This window comes from Cherax quadricarinatus, chromosome 59 (genome assembly GCF_038502225.1).
Source record: "Cherax quadricarinatus isolate ZL_2023a chromosome 59, ASM3850222v1, whole genome shotgun sequence".
NCBI classification, from domain to species: Eukaryota; Metazoa; Arthropoda; class Malacostraca; order Decapoda; family Parastacidae; genus Cherax; species Cherax quadricarinatus.
The window spans coordinates 8248814-8271336 of NC_091350.1; the positions used below are offsets into that span (position 1 = coordinate 8248814).

General features: G+C 38.2%; 1 protein-coding gene across 8 annotated transcripts in view; it reads right to left on the reverse strand.

Moving 5' to 3' along the window:
- The window catches only part of LOC128698778 (protein MMS22-like), a 91499-nt gene extending 83545 nt beyond the window's left edge, over nucleotides 1-7954 (reverse strand). For 4 of the 8 annotated variants that reach the window (XM_070097695.1, XM_070097699.1, XM_070097694.1 and 1 more), the window contains exons 1-5: nucleotides 7465-7598; nucleotides 5351-5557; nucleotides 4861-5092; nucleotides 4336-4603; nucleotides 712-978 (exon numbers count right to left, since the gene is read on the reverse strand). In XM_070097695.1, the coding sequence (XP_069953796.1) occupies nucleotides 712-978; nucleotides 4336-4603; nucleotides 4861-5092; nucleotides 5351-5510 (927 nt within the window). In that variant the 5' untranslated portion in view covers nucleotides 5511-5557; nucleotides 7465-7598. Of the gene's footprint in view, nucleotides 1-711; nucleotides 979-4335; nucleotides 4604-4860; nucleotides 5093-5350; nucleotides 5558-7299; nucleotides 7409-7464; nucleotides 7641-7741 lie in introns of those variants that run through there. The other 4 variants (XM_053791157.2, XM_070097696.1, XM_070097697.1 and 1 more) reach the window with 4 other exon arrangements.
- Between the last annotated feature and the right edge of the window lie 14569 nt (nucleotides 7955-22523).

Sequence of the window (22523 nt, forward strand, 5' to 3'; positions counted from 1 at the left end):
TCCAGCATAAGACTGGAAGGGAATACTTTTCAAATAATGACTATTGGGCATCACTCACAGATATTGTGCATGCAGTGCAAGGCATGATACTATAAACTAACATAAATTAAAGTTTTTTCATGCTTTCCTTTTCCAATTACTTTCACTGAATTCATAGCAAATCTTCAATCAGGGTATAAAATACATGTTTCCATTCATTCAACTTTTTTTCTTTTTATTAACACATTGGCTGTTTCCCACCAAGGTAGGGTGGCCCGAAAAAGTAAATCTTTCACTATCATTCACTCCATCACCGTCTTCCCAGAGGCGCACTTACACTACAGTTATAAAACTGCAACATTAACACCCCTCCTTCACTAAGAAATATTTTATTTTTTGGGTCATCCAGCATTGGTGCGAAATGTAGGAAAGCTAACAAAAATACTAGAAAAGAGCCAAGGATTTGTTTGCGAGAGATAAAAAAAAATTATTCATACAAGCATTGTGAATATGCAATAAATAATAGATGTCTCAACACACCATTCCTAGGAGGGGGCAATTTAACATTTGATACAAGGTTTCGATTCAGATAAAATTTATTCATTCATACTATTTTAAGTTGCATATATAATCAGGCAAAAAAAAAAAAAAATTCATTCATAACGATCACAAATTCAATTCAGGACAATGTAAGTAATACTGTGACTCAGCAGTAATAAATGCCACACCAACCTTGAGTCCTTCCCGAAACATGATAGTGATAAGATCCCACAGTATAAGTGATATACACTGCTCTAGGGGTGACTGCTCATTCATTTCTGATACACTTGCCCCTTGGGCACCTTGTGGCTCTGATACAAGGAGGAAGGGGGAGTCCATAGAGCGGGAGTCACAGTGAGGAAGAGATCCCAAGGTTGACTCAATAAGATGAATGAGAGCAAGACTCCACCATCGTACATCTAGATGAAGGTGAAGTAAATGGTAAGCAGCAGAGGGGCACTGCAAAGTAAAGGATAAACTTTACTACTCATACAAAAAACTGCGACATTTTTATTAATTAAATTTGGTTATAGTATAGGTCGGACATCAGAAGAGAAGTAAACCTAAACAGGGCTGTCATGGGTAGTTTCCCAGGTAGCTACCCACTTACACATACAGGCTGGGTTAAAAAACCATGTCTGACCTAGCACCTTAACTCAAAAAGCTATTATTTTTTATGGTTTGGATATAAAGAGTGAAAGTGGTGAAAATATTGAATGATGAAAGTTTTTTTTTCTTTTTGGGCCACCCTGCCTCAGCGGGAAACAGCTAACATGTTTAAAACAAAATTAAGAGTTAATGTAATTTAGCTCTTAAGTGTTTCATTTATGCTTTTATAATCTGGTCAAAAATACAGTAGTATTTAAAAAAGTGCTGAAATGTTACTGAATACATAAATACTGTGCAGTCTTTTTATTACCTAGTCTGCTTCTTAATTTGGTACAAATTTGCCCAAAAGTAGAGAGGATACTCTCAACTGAAGCAAAGCTTGCTGGAAGGCTGCCTAGTTCAAGCATGAGAGAGCAAATGTCAGTTGAAACCAAACTGGTAGATTTTTCTGCTTTTGTTTTCATTTGTTTCCACCACTTGGCTGAGGAGAAAATTTCAGTTGTTTTTGGCAACAGCATTGATTCTGGACAAATATGCTCATGACCAATTAAAAAATAAGTGGTTAATGCACTGGCCTGTGAGCTTTAGGGCTCACTTGCCACGAGTTCAAGACCCACCTGTTCCATGATTTGTTTACAATCGTGTTATTATGAAAACAGCAAGTAGAGGTGTAAAAAAATCTTCATGGATCTGTGACAGCCACTCAGAAGATTCTTGCTCTTGCTCCCTTGTCAACTTACTACCTTTGCCACTAGGTGAGCAGGTGTCTCACACTGGTTAACCCTTTCACGGTTGGTGCCGTACCAGTATGGCTTGCATGCCAGGGTTGGTGCCGTACTAGTATGCATAAATTCTAGAGCCTTCAAATCTAGCGAGAGAATGCTGGTAGGCCTACATATGAAAGAATGGGTCTATGTGGTCAGTGTGTGCAGTATAAAAAAAATCCTGCAGCACACAGTGCATAATGAGAAAAAAACTCCAACCATGTTTTTGGTTTAAAACAGCGACTTTGCAGTGTATTTCCGTATGCTATTTATGGTTGTGCTCTAGTTTTCTTGGTCTCATTTTATAGAATGGAAGACATATTACAGAAATTGAGATGATTTTGATTGGTTTCACAATGAAAAGTACCTTGAAATTGAGCTCAAAGCAGCAGAAATGTTTGATTTTTGCCAAAGTTCAAAAGTAAACAAATCATGCCACGCGTCCAATACACATCAACTGGTGAGTCTAATATTCTTTCACAAGTGCGCTGATATTATTTATACCATTTCTACACTAATGCAGTAGTCTGCATAACAGTAAATCTTCTATTTTTTAGTGAGAATAAAAATTCAAAGTGGAAAGCAAAAGAAATGTAAGAGAGGCCTGGAGACATGACTAATGAACAGAGGAAATGTTATTTTAGTGCCAGGAATGTCTGTCTTGTTTATTCTGGACCATATTTGGAAATTGGCATCGTTTGAAATTTGTGTGAAATTGGCAAAATTGCCAATTTCTGACCACTTTATTGGATAGTTGAAATCAGTAAATGGGTGGTTTCTTGTACTCATTCGATAGACAAAATGGAGTTCTAGCAAAATAGTTATGATTTTTGTTGACTGGTACATTGGAATTGACCGAAAATAGGGCTCAAAGTGGGCGAAATCACTTATGCGTAAACATCGTCGAGACCGCTAACTTCGCAAGAGCATAATTTCGTGAGTTTTCCATCAAATTTCATACTTTTGGTGTCATTATGATCGGGAAAATATTTTCTATCATTTCATAATTATTATTATAATCAAAAAGAAGCGCTAAGCCACAAGGACTATACAGCAATCTAGAAATATAATTTTTTTTTTTTTTTTCAAAAAATTTCCGACCCTAAGAACAAGTTTAGGAGAGGGCCTGCCGACCCTGAAAGGTTTAAATCTCTTACTAATGATTTCTTTCTAATTGTGTATCTTGTAGGTAAATTATAATAGCATTACATTAAGGCAAAAAAGAAAGACAAAAAATGAGAAAATGGACTTTTGTAAAAACTTAGGTGAGAAAGTTACAGCAACAGTATGAGTACTGTGTAGGAGTAATATTTTAAATTTAAGATTTAATCTAAGTCTGCCCGAAATGCCTAGCCATGCTAGGTGTTCTAGTGGTACACTTTGTAATTATTATTTTACTACATGTAAATCACACAATAACCAAATTCTGTAAACTCAGCATTGTAATCCTTATAGAGAATAAACTTTGAATTTGAGTAAAAGTGAAATTATAAGGAAACCTTTTCTATCCTAAGTTGGACACACATTTTATTGATAAAATTTACTTATCTTGCTTTTTTATATGATTGGAGTTGGAAAATGGTGTGAAGGAGGTTTAAAGTGGGAGGACCTTAAGAATCCAGCGGGAAAGTGTGTTAGATGATAGTAACTGACAAGTGGTTTTAAGGATCTGAAATGCTGCTGTAGTGTGAGCAAGATAATTAATATTTATGAAGGGCTTCAGGAAACCTGGTTAGCCAGACTCAAGTCTTGGAGATGAGATGTAGAGTGCCTGCACTCTGCAGGGGGGTAGGAATGCTGCAATTCATTGGGTCATTTGAATTGTGATGTCTGGGCACTTTTGGAAAGTCGGCTATTGAATGGATGATGGTAAATGTTTCCTTTATTTTAAGGGAGAGTCACCCTACCTTAGTGCAAGATGGCTGGCACTGTAAGGAAAAAATCCAGGGTAGGAAAAAACAACAATATTTAGTACACATAAGCCCTATCAAACACAATTCTATAGCTAGAAGTAAAAGACAATGGTTTGGCTAAACACAGCTGTTACCCTAGCCTCCATCTAGAGGAAGATAAAAATGGACTGCCACAGTGACCACTAGAACTCTTTAGAACTTCACACAACCTAAGGCAAACAACAGAAACCAACTTTCTGGGGGAGTGGCCTAAAGACTCATGCTAGCAAACACAAGTGCTCCTGCCACATCACCAATAAAACAAAAATTTGTGTGGTACACAGGAACACAGTCTTACATCTTATAAACTAGGAACAGACAGAACTCAACATTGCTGAGAGAGATGTAAATGGGGTATTACAAAATGTTACGACAAAGTTAAATATTAAGCAACAGGTAGGGGTATTAAAATATAATTTTTAGAAAATAGAGACTAAGTTTTGTTTGCTTTAAAATAAAGTATAATATTGAAGTACTGAAGTAGCGTAAACCTTATTTCCCTGTGAAGAGCTTGCAGATGTCACATGCTGTTGCAGTTCATGCAATGGGCCCAGGTGAAGTAAAGTGTCTAAAACTTCTGCAACCACACACTTAAGAAACTCTTCATTTCCCTCACTCCCTAAGCTATGTACATGGGACACGAGACAGTTGTAGAAAGTCCCAATATCCTCTCGAATCTTGGGGTACTGCACATCATGGCAACTCTGATTTGTGCACAAAGATGATTTAGCACCTTTCTCCAACTCTATTACACCTTGCCTGCAACAATTAATACTGTTTAGATAATATGGCAACAATTGCCACAAAAAAAAAAGCATAAAAACTGAAGCTTTGCTTTCATAATCAATAATACAAAGAAAATCATGCAATGTATTGCAGCATAAATAAAAAAATAGCTGTTTATGTGTGGTGTCTATGTAGAATAATTAAATTATAAGACACAGACACACATATGCAGACACACGCACACAAACATGCACATTAACAAAAACTATTATTTTAGCTGTTCTACATACCGAACAGCCATGAAAAAATGGACGAGATTAAAGTGAAGGTTATCTGCTGTGCAGGGTAGGTGAAATATCACCTCTGGAGAGTGCAGAGCAGTAGGACAAGGGTTTCTATATTGCAGAATCGATGCTAAAGCTTGTCGGCCAATGCAAGATAAGTTACTGAAATTGTCTGTCCAGCGAACTTCACCCAAACAAGAGAATATCAGAGGACCCTCATTTGTGACTGGTGAAGAGACTAGAAAAAAGGGGATTAAAATTATATGCTACATTTTCTACACAGAAGAGCCAGTCAAAATATTTTAACATCTTATCTAAATCTAGCATTAACTCAAGTTATTCCACATTACTTTAAAGAAGTCTACAGTATTTCTACCTGTTGTACAGCTGTTTTACTATGTTTAATGCAAGCATGTCATAAAACATTACTACTAATGATGAACCTGACACTTATATATGAACCTGTTTCCCAAAGTCAAAAAAAACAAACAATCACCTTTTTCTTTCTTGACTGGAGATGGTTCAAACTCATTCATAAAAAAATCCATGTAGTCAAGACTGTCACTGTCCATCTGGAGGTCCCCTTCCCCTTCCCCTTTCCCCATCTGGTCTAGGGGAGGGGTCAGAGGTGGAGTCATTGACATGGTCTCCGACATTAGCCCTCAGGAGAGGAAAATTGGACTATTATCAAAAGGTGTCATATCTGGAAAGAAAATGATGAAATTTTAGTAAATGCCAGTAAGTAATCTCACAGATGTTACCACTTTATTGATCAGGAAATTTTTTCTACTGACAAAGTGTTCTCCCACACGTGAATTTAGCAAAACTATAAGCCTAACCTACATCTCGATTATGTTGCTGAATAACCTGTAGTTACATCTTAACAAGTCACCAAACCTACTTCCTTCCTAACTCACTGATGAAAGCAATTTGAAGTTGGTGACTTTGCCAGACATGACTTTAATTACACGAATATCAAATTTAGCTAGTTGCAACAGCACTTCCACTACAGAATACTGTAATGTTAATGCTAACTATATGCTAAAAAGAACAGTAAGCATTCTATAATTTAAAATCCCTAGCTATGTTTGTTTGTACCTATTTCCTACTTGGTGAACAAGTACAGCAGATCTAGGAAGATTTGCCAACACACATACCCTCACCCAGATAATATAAAAATAACATACGTACAAGTAATTTAATATTATTTACGTATTTTGAAGCCTGGTCACAGACTGGGCCATGGGGGCGTTGATCCCCAAAACCCTCCCCAGGTATATTTTAAATTTAATTTAATTTAATGTAACATGAAAAGTCCAAAAATATGGAACTCCTACCAGAAGATTCTAAAATTTTCTTATCTACCAACTGTTTCAATTTTTTTTTAACCTACTGGTTGTCTCCCACCGAAGCAGGGTGACCCAAAAAAGAAACACTTTCACCATCACTCACACTATCACTGTCTTGCCAGAAATATGCAGATACGACAGTTTAGATGTCCCTCCACACAGCAAATATCACCACCACTCCTTTAGAGTGCGAGCATTGTGCTTCCCACCTCTAGGACTCAAGTCCAGCTAGCCAGACTGATTATATTGACCCCAGGCTGAGAGACTAATTACCTCAAACTCCTTCTGATCTTCACCAATTTTTTTACTGGACTGATGAAGCCACTGTGCAGTGAAATATTTTCACAGTAAAGATACCCAAGTGTTACAAAAGTCTCTAACTCTTAACTCAGTCGTACTTTGCCAGTGACATAATAAGTTTATGTAGGCACAAGTACACGTAAGTACATTTATCATACAGTGTAAATTACATAAGGAAATGGAGCATCTTAATACTAATAGCTGACTGGCCCTGACACGGCACTCAGTCCAAAATAAATATTAAATATACTAAGAGTATTCAAAATATGTTCATATGCTAGAATCTTCATTACCGGTAATCACAAGCCAACCTGTAATCCTTAAAACAATTTAACTCGATAAAAGTGTTCACAGTAAGTCCTAAACTTTTTGTTACAACTACTTAAAGACCATATATACAAGCAATCAATTAATTCTTGCCTTATCAATCCTAAGACAGGCTTAAGTTTGCCCGGGCTCTGGTGGCTAAAGCTCTCGCTTCACACAGTGAGGGGCTGGGTTCGATTCCCAGCCAGGGTAGAAACACTGGGCGTGTTTCTTTACACCTTTTGTCTGTTCCCAATCAGTAAAATGGGTACCTGGGTGTCAGTGGACTGGTGTGGGTATCAATCCTGGGGCACTGACCTAATTTGCCAGACATGCTCAGCATAACAAGCGGCTTTCTATATAGTGATATGTAATTGATGTCAGCTATGGTCTGTATACCTTGTATATGTACTGGTAGTAAATTATTATTATTATTATAAATGCTCTGCATACAAAGGGGCTTCTGTATGCTAGCCTAAATGCCACCCACCTCTGTACAAACATTGTATGATGATAAATTATGAAGATTTAACCTAGGATAATCCAACAAACGTAAATATTTATATCCATTGTGACCCGGTACACATCCTGCCTCCTGCCCCCAGAGTAAAAGTATCACATTTTTGGCTTAAAAGGACAATGAGAGGGGTTTTACCTAAAAGAAAAAGTGGATCTGACAGAGGAACAAACAATTATAGCCACGCCAGTACCAGAAACTTGTAAATTACTTCAATAAAGCCTTTTTTAAGGCTAGCTCCATCCCGCTCAAATTTTGTTTTCGACACCAGCTGATTAATATTTCCCATCCACCAGAGACATACTACTTAATACTGGAAAAATACACACACTGAGTTTATTACTGAACAAATATATATTTTACAAGTGGAATCATTGGAAATAATTAGGTGAAAGAAGCAATGTAAATTATTTACGATAGTTTTTCCACTGAAGCCTTTCCGTGGATAGGAATTAATCTACAACATTTACTCATAATATTCCAAAAAAAAAAATCCACCAAATTTTTCTCGTAGTCTCATAAATACTTCCTTGATGTTGGTGAGGGGCTCTTGATTTAGGGAATTGGATCTGTGCTCCAGTTCCCCGAATTAAGCCTGAATGCCTTCCACATCCCCCCCCCCCAGGAGCTGTATAATCCTCCGGGTTTAGCGCTTCCCCCTTGATTGTAATAATAATAATAATAATAATCTCATAAATACTAATAATGCTTCTAGTAATAAAATATTAATAAAAATAACGAATTTTGATATTAGAACAAAGATAATGCTGTAATATGCAATTTATTATTTATTATTAAAGATTCGCCGGTATTCTCCCGGCCCGAAGCCAAGTGTCTGAGACCTAAGTCTCCCATGGGAGGAGGCACAAGTACCTCCTCATCTTCGGGACCAACTGTCCCCAGGCCTAGCCACAAGCTAGGCCTCTCTGGTCTGCCATCCCCGCCCCAAGGGGGCAAATGGGAATGACAGTCTTATGAGCTAAAGGCTCGGGCTCAGGCACCTACCCTACCCTAGAAGGGTTAGGCATGGTGTCGATCGTAATATGCAAATGGAGTGAGCGAAGCCAAGTGACGAATGTATTCTGTACTGTACACAGTACAGTAAAGAATGTATTAAAAAAATATCTAATAATCATTGATTTTTGTACATGAATGGTATACAGTACGGACAAGACTTAGAATTAGACACAAGTGCAACATTTGGGTATCTTTAAAGATACCCAAATGTTGCACATGTGTCTAATTTATCAACTAGTCGATTCCCTGAGCCATTATTTATTTATTTATTTATGTCTTTGCAAATAGTACATTGAGATTATGTATTTACAATAGTGGGTTGCAGTACAAAGAGAGCCTCTATTATGCTTAGGCATTATGGACCAACTTAATATTATTGGCTTTAGTCTACTTTAAGATTTATCATAGTTGTACACCAGAATATTAATTATATCATAGTGTACAGCAGAATATTTTATATCATAGTGTACAGCAGAATATTAATTATATCCAGCAGAATATTAATTATATCATAGTTGTACTTTTAATTATATCATAGTTGTACTAGAATATTAATTATATCATTACAGCAGAATATTAATTATATCATAGTTGTACTGCAGAATATTAATTATATCATAGTTGTACTGCAGAATATTAATTATATCATAGTTGTACATCAGAATATTAATTATATCATAGTTGTACTGCAGAATATTAATTATATCATAGTTGTACAGTAGATTATTAATTATATATGCACAGTTTAGGTCGCCGTATTACAGAATGGATGTGGGTGCTCTGGAAAATGTACAAAGAAGGATGGCAGGGTTGATCCCATGTGTCGGGGGCCTTCCCTGTGAGGATGGACTGGGGGCGCTGAGTCTGCGCTCTCTGGGGAGACGTGGAGTTGGGGGGGATGTGGTTGGGGTGTATAAATGGAAGACGGGAGTGGGTAAAGGGGATGTATGTGGTGTGCTGAAAATATCTAGCCTAGACAGGACTCGCAGCAATGGTTTTAAGTTGGAAAAATTCAGATTCAGGAAGGATATAGGAAAGTACTGGTTTGGTAATAGAGTTGTGGATGAGTGGAACAAACTCCCAAGTACAGTTATAGAGGCCAGAACGTTGTGTAGCTTTAAAAATAGGTTGGATAAATACATGAGTGGATATGGGTGGGTGTGAGTTGGACCTGATAGCTTGTGCTACCAGGACGGTTGCCGTGTTCCTCCCTTAAGTCAATGTGACCTGACCTGACTAGGTTGGGTGCATTGGCTTAAGCCGGTAGGAGACTTGGACCTGCCTCGCATGGGCCAGTAGGCCTGCCGCAGTGTTCCTTAGTTCTTATGTTCTTATATCATAGTTGTACAGTAGAATATTAATTATATCATAGTTGAACAGCAGAATATTAATTATATCATAGTTGTACAGTAGAATATTAATTATATCATAGTTGTACAGCAGAATATTAATTATATCATAGTTGTACAGTAGAATATTAATTATATCATAGTTGTACAGTAGAATATTAATTATATCATAGTTGTACAGTCATAGTTGTACAGCAGAATATTAATTATATCATAGTTGTACAGTAGAATATTAATTATATCATAGTTGTACAGTAGAATATTAATTATATCATAGTTGTACAGCAGAATATTAATTATATCATAGTTGTACAGTAGAATATTAATTATATTGTGGAAAATACTGTATATATTTTCCGGAAATACGGTAATGTATAGGTAAATAGATGCCCTATATTGTATTTTTAAAAGAAGTATGATATCGAAAATGGGAAACCTGCGGCTGGGGGAGTGACTCGCCATCTTGGTTTTGAATTTTGTACAAACGTTGGTGTAATGGGAAGAATTTTTCGTGCTCTAGAGGTTAAAATTGTGTTGACACCTCTCAAATAGGAGGCGAAATTGGTGGATGTGCATTCCTGCATAACTTGAGATATCAGGCGACTGGACAAGACCTCTACAGGAACCTCAGATAAGCTCTCTAGATTTGTGTGTAATTCTGGCCAGCATTATTTTCATAGATTTAGTTAGTGAGGTTTTCTGAGTATGATAGACATTAATCTCCAGTCAAATTAGTGAGTGATATTAAGATATATTTTCCTTCTGTTATGTAATTGTGTATATATATAACCATTTATTATTTTTAATATACAGTCCACAAATTTATATATTTGCCAACATTCCTGGTGTTTACCTGGAGTTTACCTGGAGAGAGTTCCGGGGGTCAACGCCCCCGCGGCCCGGTCTGTGACCAGGCCTCCTGGTGGATCAGAGCCTGATCAACCAGGCTGTTGCTGCTGGCTGCATGCAAACCAACGTACGAGCCACAGCCCGGCTGATCAGGAACTGACTTTAGGTGCTTGTCCAGTGCCAGCTTGAAGACTGCCAGGGGTCTGTTGGTAATCCCCCTTATGTGTGCTGGGAGGCAGTTGAATAGTCTTGGGCCCCTGACACTTATTGTATGGTCTCTTAACGTGCTAGTGACACCTCTGCTTTTCATTGGGGGGATGGTGCATCGTCTGCCAAGTCTTTTGCTTTCGTAGTGAGTGATTTTCGTGTGCAAGTTTGGTACTAGTCCCTCTAGGATTTTCCAGGTGTATATAATCATGTATCTCTCCCTCCTGCATTCCAGGGAATACAGGTTTAGGAACCTCAAGCGCTCCCAGTAATTGAGGTGTTTTATCTCCATTATGCGCGCCGTGAAAGTTCTCTGTACATTTTCTAGGTCGGCAATTTCACCTGCCTTGAAAGGTGCTGTTAGTGTGCAGCAATATTCCAGCCTAGATAGAACAAGTGACCTGAAGAGTGTCATCATGGGCTTGGCCTCCCTAGTTTTGAAGGTTCTCATTATCCATCCTGTCATTTTTCTAGCAGATGCGATTGATACAATGTTATGGTCCTTGAAGGTGAGATCCTCCGACATGATCACTCCCAGGTCTTTGACGTTGGTGTTTCGCTCTATTTTGTGGCCAGAATTTGTTTTGTACTCTGATGAAGATTTAATTTCCTCATGTTTACCATATCTGAGTAATTGAAATTTCTCATCGTTGAACTTCATATTGTTTTCTGCAGCCCACTGAAAGATTTGGTTGATGTCCGCCTGGAGCCTTGCAGTGTCTGCAATGGAAGACACTGTCATGCAGATTCGGGTGTCATCTGCAAAGGAAGACACGGTGCTGTGGCTGACATCCTTGTCTATGTCGGATATGAGGATGAGGAACAAGATGGGAGCGAGTACTGTGCCTTGTGGAACAGAGCTTTTCACCGTAGCTGCCTCTGACTTTACTCTGTTGACGACTACTCTCTGTGTTCTGTTAGTGAGGAAATTATAGATCCATCGACCGACTTTTCCTGTTATTCCTTTAGCACGCATTTTGTGCACTATTACGCCATGGTCACACTTGTCGAAGGCTTTTGCAAAGTCTGTATATATTACATCTGCATTCTTTTTGTCTTCTAGTGCATTTAGGACCTTGTGCTATGTATATTTCGTTTAATAATAGGTCCAGAGCAACTTGTGGATATGACAGTGGTAGGTATCGAAGGGGGACATTTTTTGCGACCTAGGTGTCCCAAATTCCTACTTGTCTAACTGATAAATAATAATTATCTTTGTTCATTTACTGTTATGTATATAATGATACATTCAGTTAAATGCAATTTTCCACATTTAATTTGCCCTTTGGTCCTTCTTGAACCGGAGGTAATTAGTGAAGTCATTAATTAGTTAATTACTTAATAATTATATGTGAAATGACAGAAGGAGGTGGATGTTAAGTTCACAAATTTACTTAATGTGTAGTGGATTATAATAATTACAATATTAATTTTGATAAGCTAAGCTCAATTTGATAAGACAATTCTGGCCAAGATTTATATCAGTGTATGTGTAATTGATAAGACAAGTGTGGATAAAGATTATATTGTGTATAATATTAATTTTGCTATGCCAAATTCTGGCAAGGATTTATATTTGTATAATATTAATTTGATAAGCCAATTTTGGCCAAGATTTATATCAGTGTATGTGTAATTGATAAGCCATGTGTAGCTAATTATTAATGTGTATATTAATTTTGCTATGCCAAATTCTGGCAAGGATTATATTAATTTGTGTAATATTAATTTTGATAAGGCAAGTTTGACTAAAGGTTTGTATTAATGCACATTTAAAATTATATTATAATTTCTTGCATGTGTAATTGCTAAGCTTAAGTAGCTGGGATTTATTCAAAGGTAAGTTGTACTATTTACCTTTATAAAGTGCATAATTTAGTACATAATTAATCTCAGTCTTAAAATAATGAATCCTGTGATACTCCAATACTGAAACTATATACTGTGCCAAAACAAAAGCATTCACATTGCTAAACTCATAAACTAGTATTTAGTCACTTAGCCATAATACCAACTTACCTCATAATTTGTAATATTTGTAATATTTTACAATTAAGAATAAAACTAAGTATGCCCGAAATGCCTAGCCATGCTAAGCGTTCTAGTGGTACACTCTGTAATCACAATTTTACTACATGTAAACCAAACAATAACCAAATTTCTGTAAACTCAGCATTGTAATCCTTATAGAGAATAAACTTTGAATTTGAATTGAATTGAATTTAATACATTGCATCATGGCTGAAAATGAGGAAATTAATATAGAAGACAAACATATGGAATATAGAGTAAAGAAAGCATCACTACAGGCTAGAAAAGTTCATGTAACCAAGGCGTATAATAAGTGCTTGGAATTAATGAATCAAGAAACTGTGAATACTGATGATTTAAAATTGTATTTAGATGCTTTAGGGAATAGATATGATTCATACAAATTATATTACAACAAATATGAAGGAGATTTATTAATAAACTGTGTAGATGAGACTGAAATAGATCTCATGATTAATCAGTATTATGAATTAGAGGAAAAGATTCTTTCTTGTGAAAGTCAGGCCTTGAATAAATTAAAATGTGTAAACCAGGCTGTTGGTCAGTCTGCTCCAACAAATAATATGTCTTTGCCAAAACTCCCAGAATTGTGTTTGCCTGTGTTTAATCATGGAGAAAACTGGGAGGAATTTTGGTCAATTTTTAAAGCAGCTGTGCATGACAGGAGTGACCTAGCCTGTGTAACTAAATTATTTTACCTCAAAGGACAGGTAAGAGGAGATGCTCACATACTCATACAAGCCTTTCCCAATGTAGATGACTCTTACAAGGAAGCAGTTGACTTGTTGAAAGTCACTTATGGTAATATAGAACAAAGTAGGTTGGATCTAGTGAATATTATTGTTAATTTAAAATCTCCAGATCATACTTACAAAGGTTTACAGCAGTTTAGAGTTAAACTTGAGAGCACTCTCAAAACTTTAAGTAATAAATATAATCTGGAGGAATCAGACTGGTTATTGAGTGCCATAGTACAGAATAAATTAAGCTGTAAAACACTTGAATGGGTCTCGAATAAATATCACAAGGGTTATTTTGGTCTGGAGGAAATAAGACTAGGTCTACAAGAATTAATTGTGCAGTTGCAGACCAGCCAACTAACTCATTTTAAAGATGCAACACATAATAACTCTGAGGTATCTGTCAAGTTTCACAAAGGGAAAAATTATCCCAATGGTAATAATCAAATTTCATTTCCTAAACATAGTTGCATAGATGCATATCAAGTAGCAGGAATCAGAAATAATGATTCTCCACAAGGTAAGAAGAATAAGTACCCTCCTAAGAGTAGCCCAGTTAATAAGAAACCAGTCAAAGAAAAGAGAGATTGTCTCTTCTGCAAGGGTACTCATTTTTTTCTAAGAATTGCAATGCATACAATTCATGGAATGATAAAGTTGAAAGATTGGAGGAATTTGACAGATGTATCAGATGTTTAGGTAATCACAATGTAAAGGATTGTTATGCCAAATTAAACTTCTGTTATCAATGTCACAAAGGAAGACACCATATAGTCATGTGTAAGGGTCTATATGATAATGTTGATAATAATGATAATGTTGACAATCGTGACACGACAGTGGCTAATGTAAAAATTGCTGCTAATGTTAATAATGATGGTTTTGCTGAAGTAGCCTTGCCTGTGTTACAGGTAAAAATTGATGATAAAAGGCATAAATCAAAAAATGTAACTGCATTATTGGACCAGGGATCCCAGCGTACTTTCATAAAACTTAAATGTCTTGATGGTATGAAAGTACAGATGGGAGATCCCACAACTTTAAAATTATCTGGTTTTCTCTCGGATAAAATGGCTAAATTGTATGACACTGTTTATGTAACTGTCAGGTTGGGCAATGAAAAAAAACGTGTTAATGCAGTAATTGTAGATAGACTTCCAGAGAACATATCTACAGTAGGGCTTAGTAAAGCTACAGAAAGACTTTCACATAATGTAAATTTAGCACCTTCTGGTGTAAGTGATGATTATGTAGGCCCAATAAATATTTTGATAGGTAGTGACTATTATGCCTCCTTTGTAAAGGATATGGTAAAGAAATGTGGTGTCACCCTTTTGAAGACTGCAGGAGGCCATGTAATGTATGGTAGGATCCCTCGTATTAATAATTCATGACTAGAGGAAACTACAAATACCATAAATGAGTGTCTTACTCATGAAATCGTACCCCAGTATAATTCTTCCATAGAGGATGGTGTTGAGCCAGTGCATAAATTGTGGGAATTAGACAGCATTGGAATAAATGTAAATGAAGAAAGTCCAGACGATTCTTTTACTCAGGAGATGTAAAATTTGACTCTGGACAGTACTGGGTACGACTTCCGTGGAGACTGAACCATCCAGAATTGCCCACTAATTACAGAATGGCATATGGGCAGTTAAAGGCTCAGCTCCACGAACTGAGTAAGACACCAGAATTGTTAACTGCCTATAATGATATAATTGCTGAGCAGTTAATTAATAAATTTATAGAAGAGGTACCTCCTGAGCAAGCCAAAATTTATGGTCACTATTTGCCACATCACGGAGTGAAGAAGGATTCTAAGACCACTCCTTTGAGGATTGTGTTTAATTTTAGTTCCAGGAGTAACAAAAATGTACCTAGTTTAAATGACTGTTTGATGACAGGTCCGTCGTTGACGGAAAAATTAGGAGATATCTTATTAAATTTCAGAGTGAAGCATTATGCCTTTACGGCTGACATAAGTAAAGCTTTCCTAAGAGTGGGTTTACAAGAGGCTGACCGGGATTGTACCCGCTTCTTATGGCCTGAGAATCCTAGTGACCCACTTAGCCCTCTGAAAACCTTTCACTTTAGGAGCGTATTATTTGGTGCTACATCCAGTCCGTTCCTACTTCAAGCGACGATAAATGCACACCTTAAACGTATGGAAAGTCCATTGAGTAAAGTAATGAGCAAACAGTTTTATGTGGACAATTTCCTGGGTGTGACGTCAACTGAAGAGGAACTGTTAAAGACTTATGGAGAGGCTAATAAAATAATGCAAAGTGCAGATATGCCTCTGAGTTTAGTTTAGTTTAATATGTTTATTATGCACCCCATACCCATCCTGTGGGCGGTAGTCAAAAGATTACAGAGGTACATAATTGGTCCAGGGACTGGACTCCAAAGTTTTGATAGCTGAGCAAGTTACAGAGGTAATGAATTCACAATTTACAAAGGTAATGAACTCACAAATTACAAAGGTAATGAACTCCGGGTAGGTCTAGTCACAATCATGACAAGTTACAAAGGTATTTACAGATTACAGAGGTACGTAATGGATCCAGGGACTGGGCCCCAAAGTTTGGATGGCTGAACTAGGTACAAGGTAATGAACTCACAAGTTACAAAGGTAATGAATACTGTAAGAATGGTTACTTACGTTTATACATGGCTACAATCATGAACAAATTATAGTGTAATGAGCAATTCACACTTCCACACCCGGTCACAACTGTAATGAGTTATTGGTGCAAATATTGATTGAGTCACACACACACACACACACACACACATATACAAATTCACACACACACACACACACATAAACACACACACACACACACACACACACACACACACACACACACACACACACACACACACACACACACACACACACACACACACAAAACCAGAGAGAGAGGGGAGGATGAGCCAGCAAGACTGGATCTTGTGTTCACCCTGAGCAGTTCAGACATTGAGGACATCACTTATGAGAGGCCCCTTGGAGCTAGCGATCATGTGGTTCTGAGTTTTGACTATATAGTAGAGTTACAAGTGGAGAAGGTAACAGGAACTGAAGGGGACAGGCCAAACTATAAAAGGGGGGACTACACAGGTATGAGAAACTTCCTGCAGGAGGTTCAGTGGGACAGAGAAATGGTAGGAAAATCAGTAAACGAGATGATGGAATATGTGGCAACAAAGTGCAAGGAGGCAGAGGAAAGTTTTGTTCCCAAGGGAAACGGAAATAATAGGAAGACCAAAACGAGTCCTTGGTTTACCCGAAGGTGTAGGGAGGCAAAAACTAAGTGCAACAGAGAATGGAAAAGGTACAGGAGGCATAGGACCCAGGAAAACAAGGAGATTAGTAGAAGAGCCAGAAACGAGTATGCACAGATAAGGAGGGAGGCCCAGCGACAGTATGAAAACGACATAGCATCGAAAGTCAAATCTGACCCGAAACTGCTGTATAGCCATATTAGGAGGAAGACAACAGTCAAGGACCAGGTGATAAGGCTGAGGAAAGAAGGTGGAGAACTCACAAGAAACGATCAAGAGGTATGTGAGGAGCTCAACACGAGATTTAAGGAAGTATTTACAGTAGAGACAGGAAGGACTCTGGGGGGACAGACCAGATGGGGACACCAGCAAGGAATACACCAACAAGTGTTGGACGACATACATACAGATGAGGAGGAGGTGAAGAAACTGATAAGGGACATCGATACCTCAAAGGCAATGGGACCAGACAACATCTCCCCGTGGGTCCTTAGAGAGGGAGCAGATATGTTGTGCGTGCCACTTACCACAATCTTCAACACATCCCTGGAAACTGGGCAACTACCTGAGGTATGGAAGACGGCAAATGTAGTTCCCATTTTTAAAAAAGGAGACAGAAAAGAGGCACTAAACTATAGACCTGTGTCATTGACGTGTATAGTATGCAAAATTATGGAGAAGATTATCAGGAGGAGAGTGGTGGAGCACCTGGAACGGAACAGGAGTATAAATGCCAACCAGCACGGATTCACGGAAGGCAAATCCTGTATCACAAACCTTCTGGAGTTTTATGATAAAATAACAGAAGTAAGACAAGAGAGAGAGGGGTGGGTTGATTGCATCTTCTTGGACTGCAAGAAGGCCTTTGACACAGTTCCTCACAAGAGATTAGTGCAGAAGCTAGAGCATCAGGCGCATATAACAGGAAGGGCACTGCAATGGATCAGAGAATACCTGACAGGGAGGCAACAACGAGTCATGGTACGTAATGATGTATCACAGTGGGCACCTGTGACGAGCGGGGTCCCACAGGGGTCGGTCCTAGGACCAGTGCTATTTTTGGTATATGTGAACGACATGACGGAAGGGTTAGACTCAGAAGTGTCCCTGTTTGCAGATGATGTGAAGTTAATGAGGAGAATTAAATCTGATGAGGACCAGGCAGGACTTCAAAGAGACCTGGACAGACTGGACACCTGGTCCAGCAAATGGCTTCTCGAATTTAATCCTGCCAAATGCAAAGTCATGAAGATGGGGGAGGGGCACAGAAGACCACAGACAGAGTATAGGCTAGGTGGCCAAAGACTGCAAACCTCACTCAAGGAGAAAGATCTTGGGGTAAGTATAACACCGAGCATGTCTCCGGAAGCACACATCAATCAGATAACTGCTGCAGCATATGGGCGCCTGGCAAACCTGAGAACAGCATTCCGATACCTTAGTAAGGAATCATTCAAGACACTGTACACCGTGTATGTCAGGCCCATACTGGAGTATGCAGCACCTGTTTGGAACCCGCACTTGATAAAGCACGTCAAGAAACTAGAGAAAGTACAAAGGTTTGCGACAAGGTTAGTTCCAGAGCTAAGGGGAATGTCCTATGAGGAAAGATTAAGGGAAATCGGCCTGACCACACTGGAGGACAGGAGGGTCAGGGGAGACATGATAACGACATATAAAATACTGCGTGGAATAGACAAGGTGGACAAAGACAGGATGTTCCAGGGAGGGGACACAGAAACAAGAGGCCACAATTGGAAGTTGAAGACACAAATGAGTCAGAGAGATAGTAGGAAGTATTTCTTCAGTCATAGAGTTGTAAGGCAGTGGAATAGCCTAGAAAATGACGTAGTGGAGGCAGGAACCATACACAGTTTTAAGACGAGGTTTGATAAAGCTCATGGAGCGTGGAGAGAGAGGGCCTAGTAGCAACCGGTGAAGAGGCGGGGCCAGGAGCTAGGACTCGACCCCTGCAACCACAAATAGGTGAGTACAAATAGGTGAGTACACACACACACACACACACACACACACACACACTGCCTCTGAGGGAATGGAATAGTAATTCGTCCAAATTAAAGGACAGAATAAGTAAAGATTACCCTGGAGATGAAGTCCCAAAATGTAGTAATGTATTGGAATTAACTTGGGATACTGAGAGAGATTTGTTAATGTTAAAACCTAATAATTACAGTATGCCCAATAAAGTAACTAAGAGAGTTTTGCTTGCTGAAGTTTCCAAATGTTTTGATCCACTAGGTTTAGTGTCACCCCTTACTATAAGAGGGAAATTATTAATTCAGGAAGCATGGAAACTTAAATGTGCTTGGGATGAAATTCTACCTGAGGAATGTATTAACAGGTGGGATGAATTAATTGGTGATTATAAGAAAATTCCAATGTTGGAGTTCCCACGCCAGGTGGCCAATCCAAATGGGAAAAATGTACTACACATTTTTTGTGATGCTTCAAAATTGACATATGGAGCAGTTGCTTACCTTCAATGTAATAGTGTTATTTCTCTTGTTATGTCTAAGGCTAAAGTGTCTCCAATTAAATCACATAATTTGCCTCAGTTGGAATTAACAGCCATTTATGTAGGTGTTAAATTAGCTAATTATATAAGAAATAAGTTGCATGAGATAAATATTAGCAACACTGTAATTTGGTCTGATAATGAGGTATCCTTACAATGGATTCGTAATGGAAACAGTAAAATTGTGTACATACAAAACAGAGTCGCTGAAATTAATCAGATGCAAGAGAAGTATAATAGTTTAGGTCAGCATATGTTAACATTTAATCATATACCTGGTGAGGAGAATCCAGCTGATTTCTTGTCTTGAGGTCTATCTTATGCTAAATTTGTAAATGTTGTATCATGGTTTAAAGGACCGAGCTGGTTGGCAAATAAAGCTAATTGGCCTGTACAAAAGGCGTATATTGCTCCTGTTGAAATTACTGTGACCACCGCTCCAATAGTTTGTCCTCCCTTAGCCATTGATATAAATAGGTATTCTTCTTTACCCAAACTAATCAATGTAACTAAGTTGGTGTTTAAATTTCTAAACAAGATGAATATTTCATTTAAGTTTTCACATCCTCTTGAATATTGGATAAAGAGGGTACAGGAGGAAATCTATGGAAATGAGATTAAATTGATGATGGAAAGAAAAATTGTGAAATGTTCCATAATAGAGAAATTGGGGCTGTATTTAGAGAATAATGTAATTAGGTGCAGAGGTAGGTTACAAAATGCTGAATTGGGTGATTATGCTAAACATCCTATCTTACTGCCCAAAACTCATCATCTAACAAATTTAATTTTCTAAATGCCCATAAAAATGTAATGCATGGTGCGGTACAAGATACCTTAAATTGTATTAGGGAAACTTTCTGGATTCCACAAGGACGGCAAAGTGTAAAAAGGGTGATTAAATCTTGTGTAATATGTCGCCATGTGGATGCCAGATCCTATATGTACCCAGGTCCTCCACCATTGCCAAATGAGCAATTTGAGTCGTTTCGCAACGAACTCCGCCCGGCCACAGTGTGGAAAATACTGTATATATTTTCCGTAAATACGGTAATGTATAGGTAAATAGATGGCCTATATTGTATTTAATAAAAATTATATTATGGAAAATGGGAAACTGAGCCTGCGCCTGTGCAGAAGGACAGTCGCCATTTTTGTTTTTTGAATTGAGTAACAGACATTAGTAATGGGAAGAAATTTTTGTGCTCTAGAGGTTAAATTTGGGCTGACACCTCTCAAATAGGAGCCGGAATTGTTGGATGTGCATTCCTGCATAACTTGAGATATCATGCGACTGGACAAGACAGCTCCAGGAACCTCAGATAAGTCTGTTATGTTATAACTCTGGCCAGTTGTTATTTTCATGTATAGACAGTGAGGTTTTCTGAGTATGATACAACTTAATCTCCAGTCAAATTGGTGAGTGATATTAAGAAATTCTCTTTCTGTTATGTAATTGTGTGTATCCATAATCATTTTTTAATTTTAATATACAGTCTACAAATTTATATATTTACCAGCATTCCTGGTGATGTATATTTTATTTATGATTAATAGTTCCAGAGCAACTTGTGGATATGATACACAAATAACCCGCACATAAAAGAGAGAAGCTTACGACGACGTTTCGGTCCGACTTGGACCATTGACAAAGTCACGGTATTGTGCCTTTTTGTTATTTATTTGTGGATATGACAGTGGTAGGTATCGAAGGGGGACATTTTTTGCGACCTAGGTGTCCCAAATTCCTACTTGTCTAACTGATAAATAATAATTATCTATGTTCATTTGTTGTTATATACATAATGATACATTCAGATAAATGCAATTTTCCACAAGCATCGCGGGTTCGAGCCCTGCAAGTATCCTACTGACTTATCAGATTAATAAGTGAAGGGAAGAGAATGGAAGTTCAGTACATTGGTGTTTATCACCCACTCCTGGAGTCCACCAGACCATTAACTTGTAAGGATATGGTCACCATTCTTCGTAACACGCCTCGAACATTCGGTAAAGTGTGTAAAATAGTAAGTGACAAGCAACTACTCTCCTGCCAGACTCCTCTACCCAAAGGCCATGGTTGTATTGTAGGTTTGACTAGTGCCACTCACGTTGTTTCTATATATGCCTGCCACGATGGGACCTTGCTATACTACAACGGTGGTGGTTCTTAGAAGATCGCCTTCGAAGTAGCAACAGAATATTAGAGAAAGCACTCCTGTTTCACAAATGGTCTGTCTATTGCTGTGTTTATGTGTGTGTACTCACCTATTTGTACTCACCTATTTGTGGTTGCAGGGGTCGAGTCCTAGCTCCTGGCCCCGCCTCTTCACCGGTTGCTACTGGGCCCTCTCTTTCCCCGCTCCATGAGCTTTATCAAACCTCGTCTTAAAACTGTGTATGGTTCCTGCCTCCACTACGTCATTTTCTAGGCTATTCCACTGCCTTACAACTCTATGACTGAAGAAATACTTCCTACTATCTCTCTGACTCATTTGTGTCTTCAACTTCCAATTGTGGCCTCTTGTTTCTGTATCCCCTCCCTGTGTGTGTGTGTGTGTGTGTGTGTGTGTGTGTGTGTGTGTGTGTGTGTGTGTGTGTGTGTGTGTGTGTGTGTGTGTGTGTGTGTGTGTGTGTGTGTGTGTGTGTGTGTGTGTGTGTGTGTGTGTGTGTGTGTGTGTGTGTGTGTGACTCAACAATCAATATTTGCACCAATAACTCATTACAGTTGTGACCGGGTGTGGAAGTGTGAATTGCTCATTACACTATAATTTGTTCATGATTGTAGCCATGTATAAACGTAAGTAACCATTCTTACAGTATTCATTACCTTTGTAACTTGTGAGTTCATTACCTTGTACCTAGTTCAGCCATCCAAACTTTGGGGCCCAGTCCCTGGATCCATTACGTACCTCTGTAATCTGTAAATACCTTTGTAACTTGTCATGATTGTGACTAGACCTACCCGGAGTTCATTACCTTTGTAATTTGTGAGTTCATTACCTTTGTAAATTGTGAATTCATTACCTCTGTAACTTGCTCAGCTATCAAAACTTTGGAGTCCAGTCCCTGGACCAATTATGTACCTCTGTAATCTTTTGACTACCGCCCACAGGATGGGTATGGGGTGCATAATAAACATATTAAACTAACTAAAAC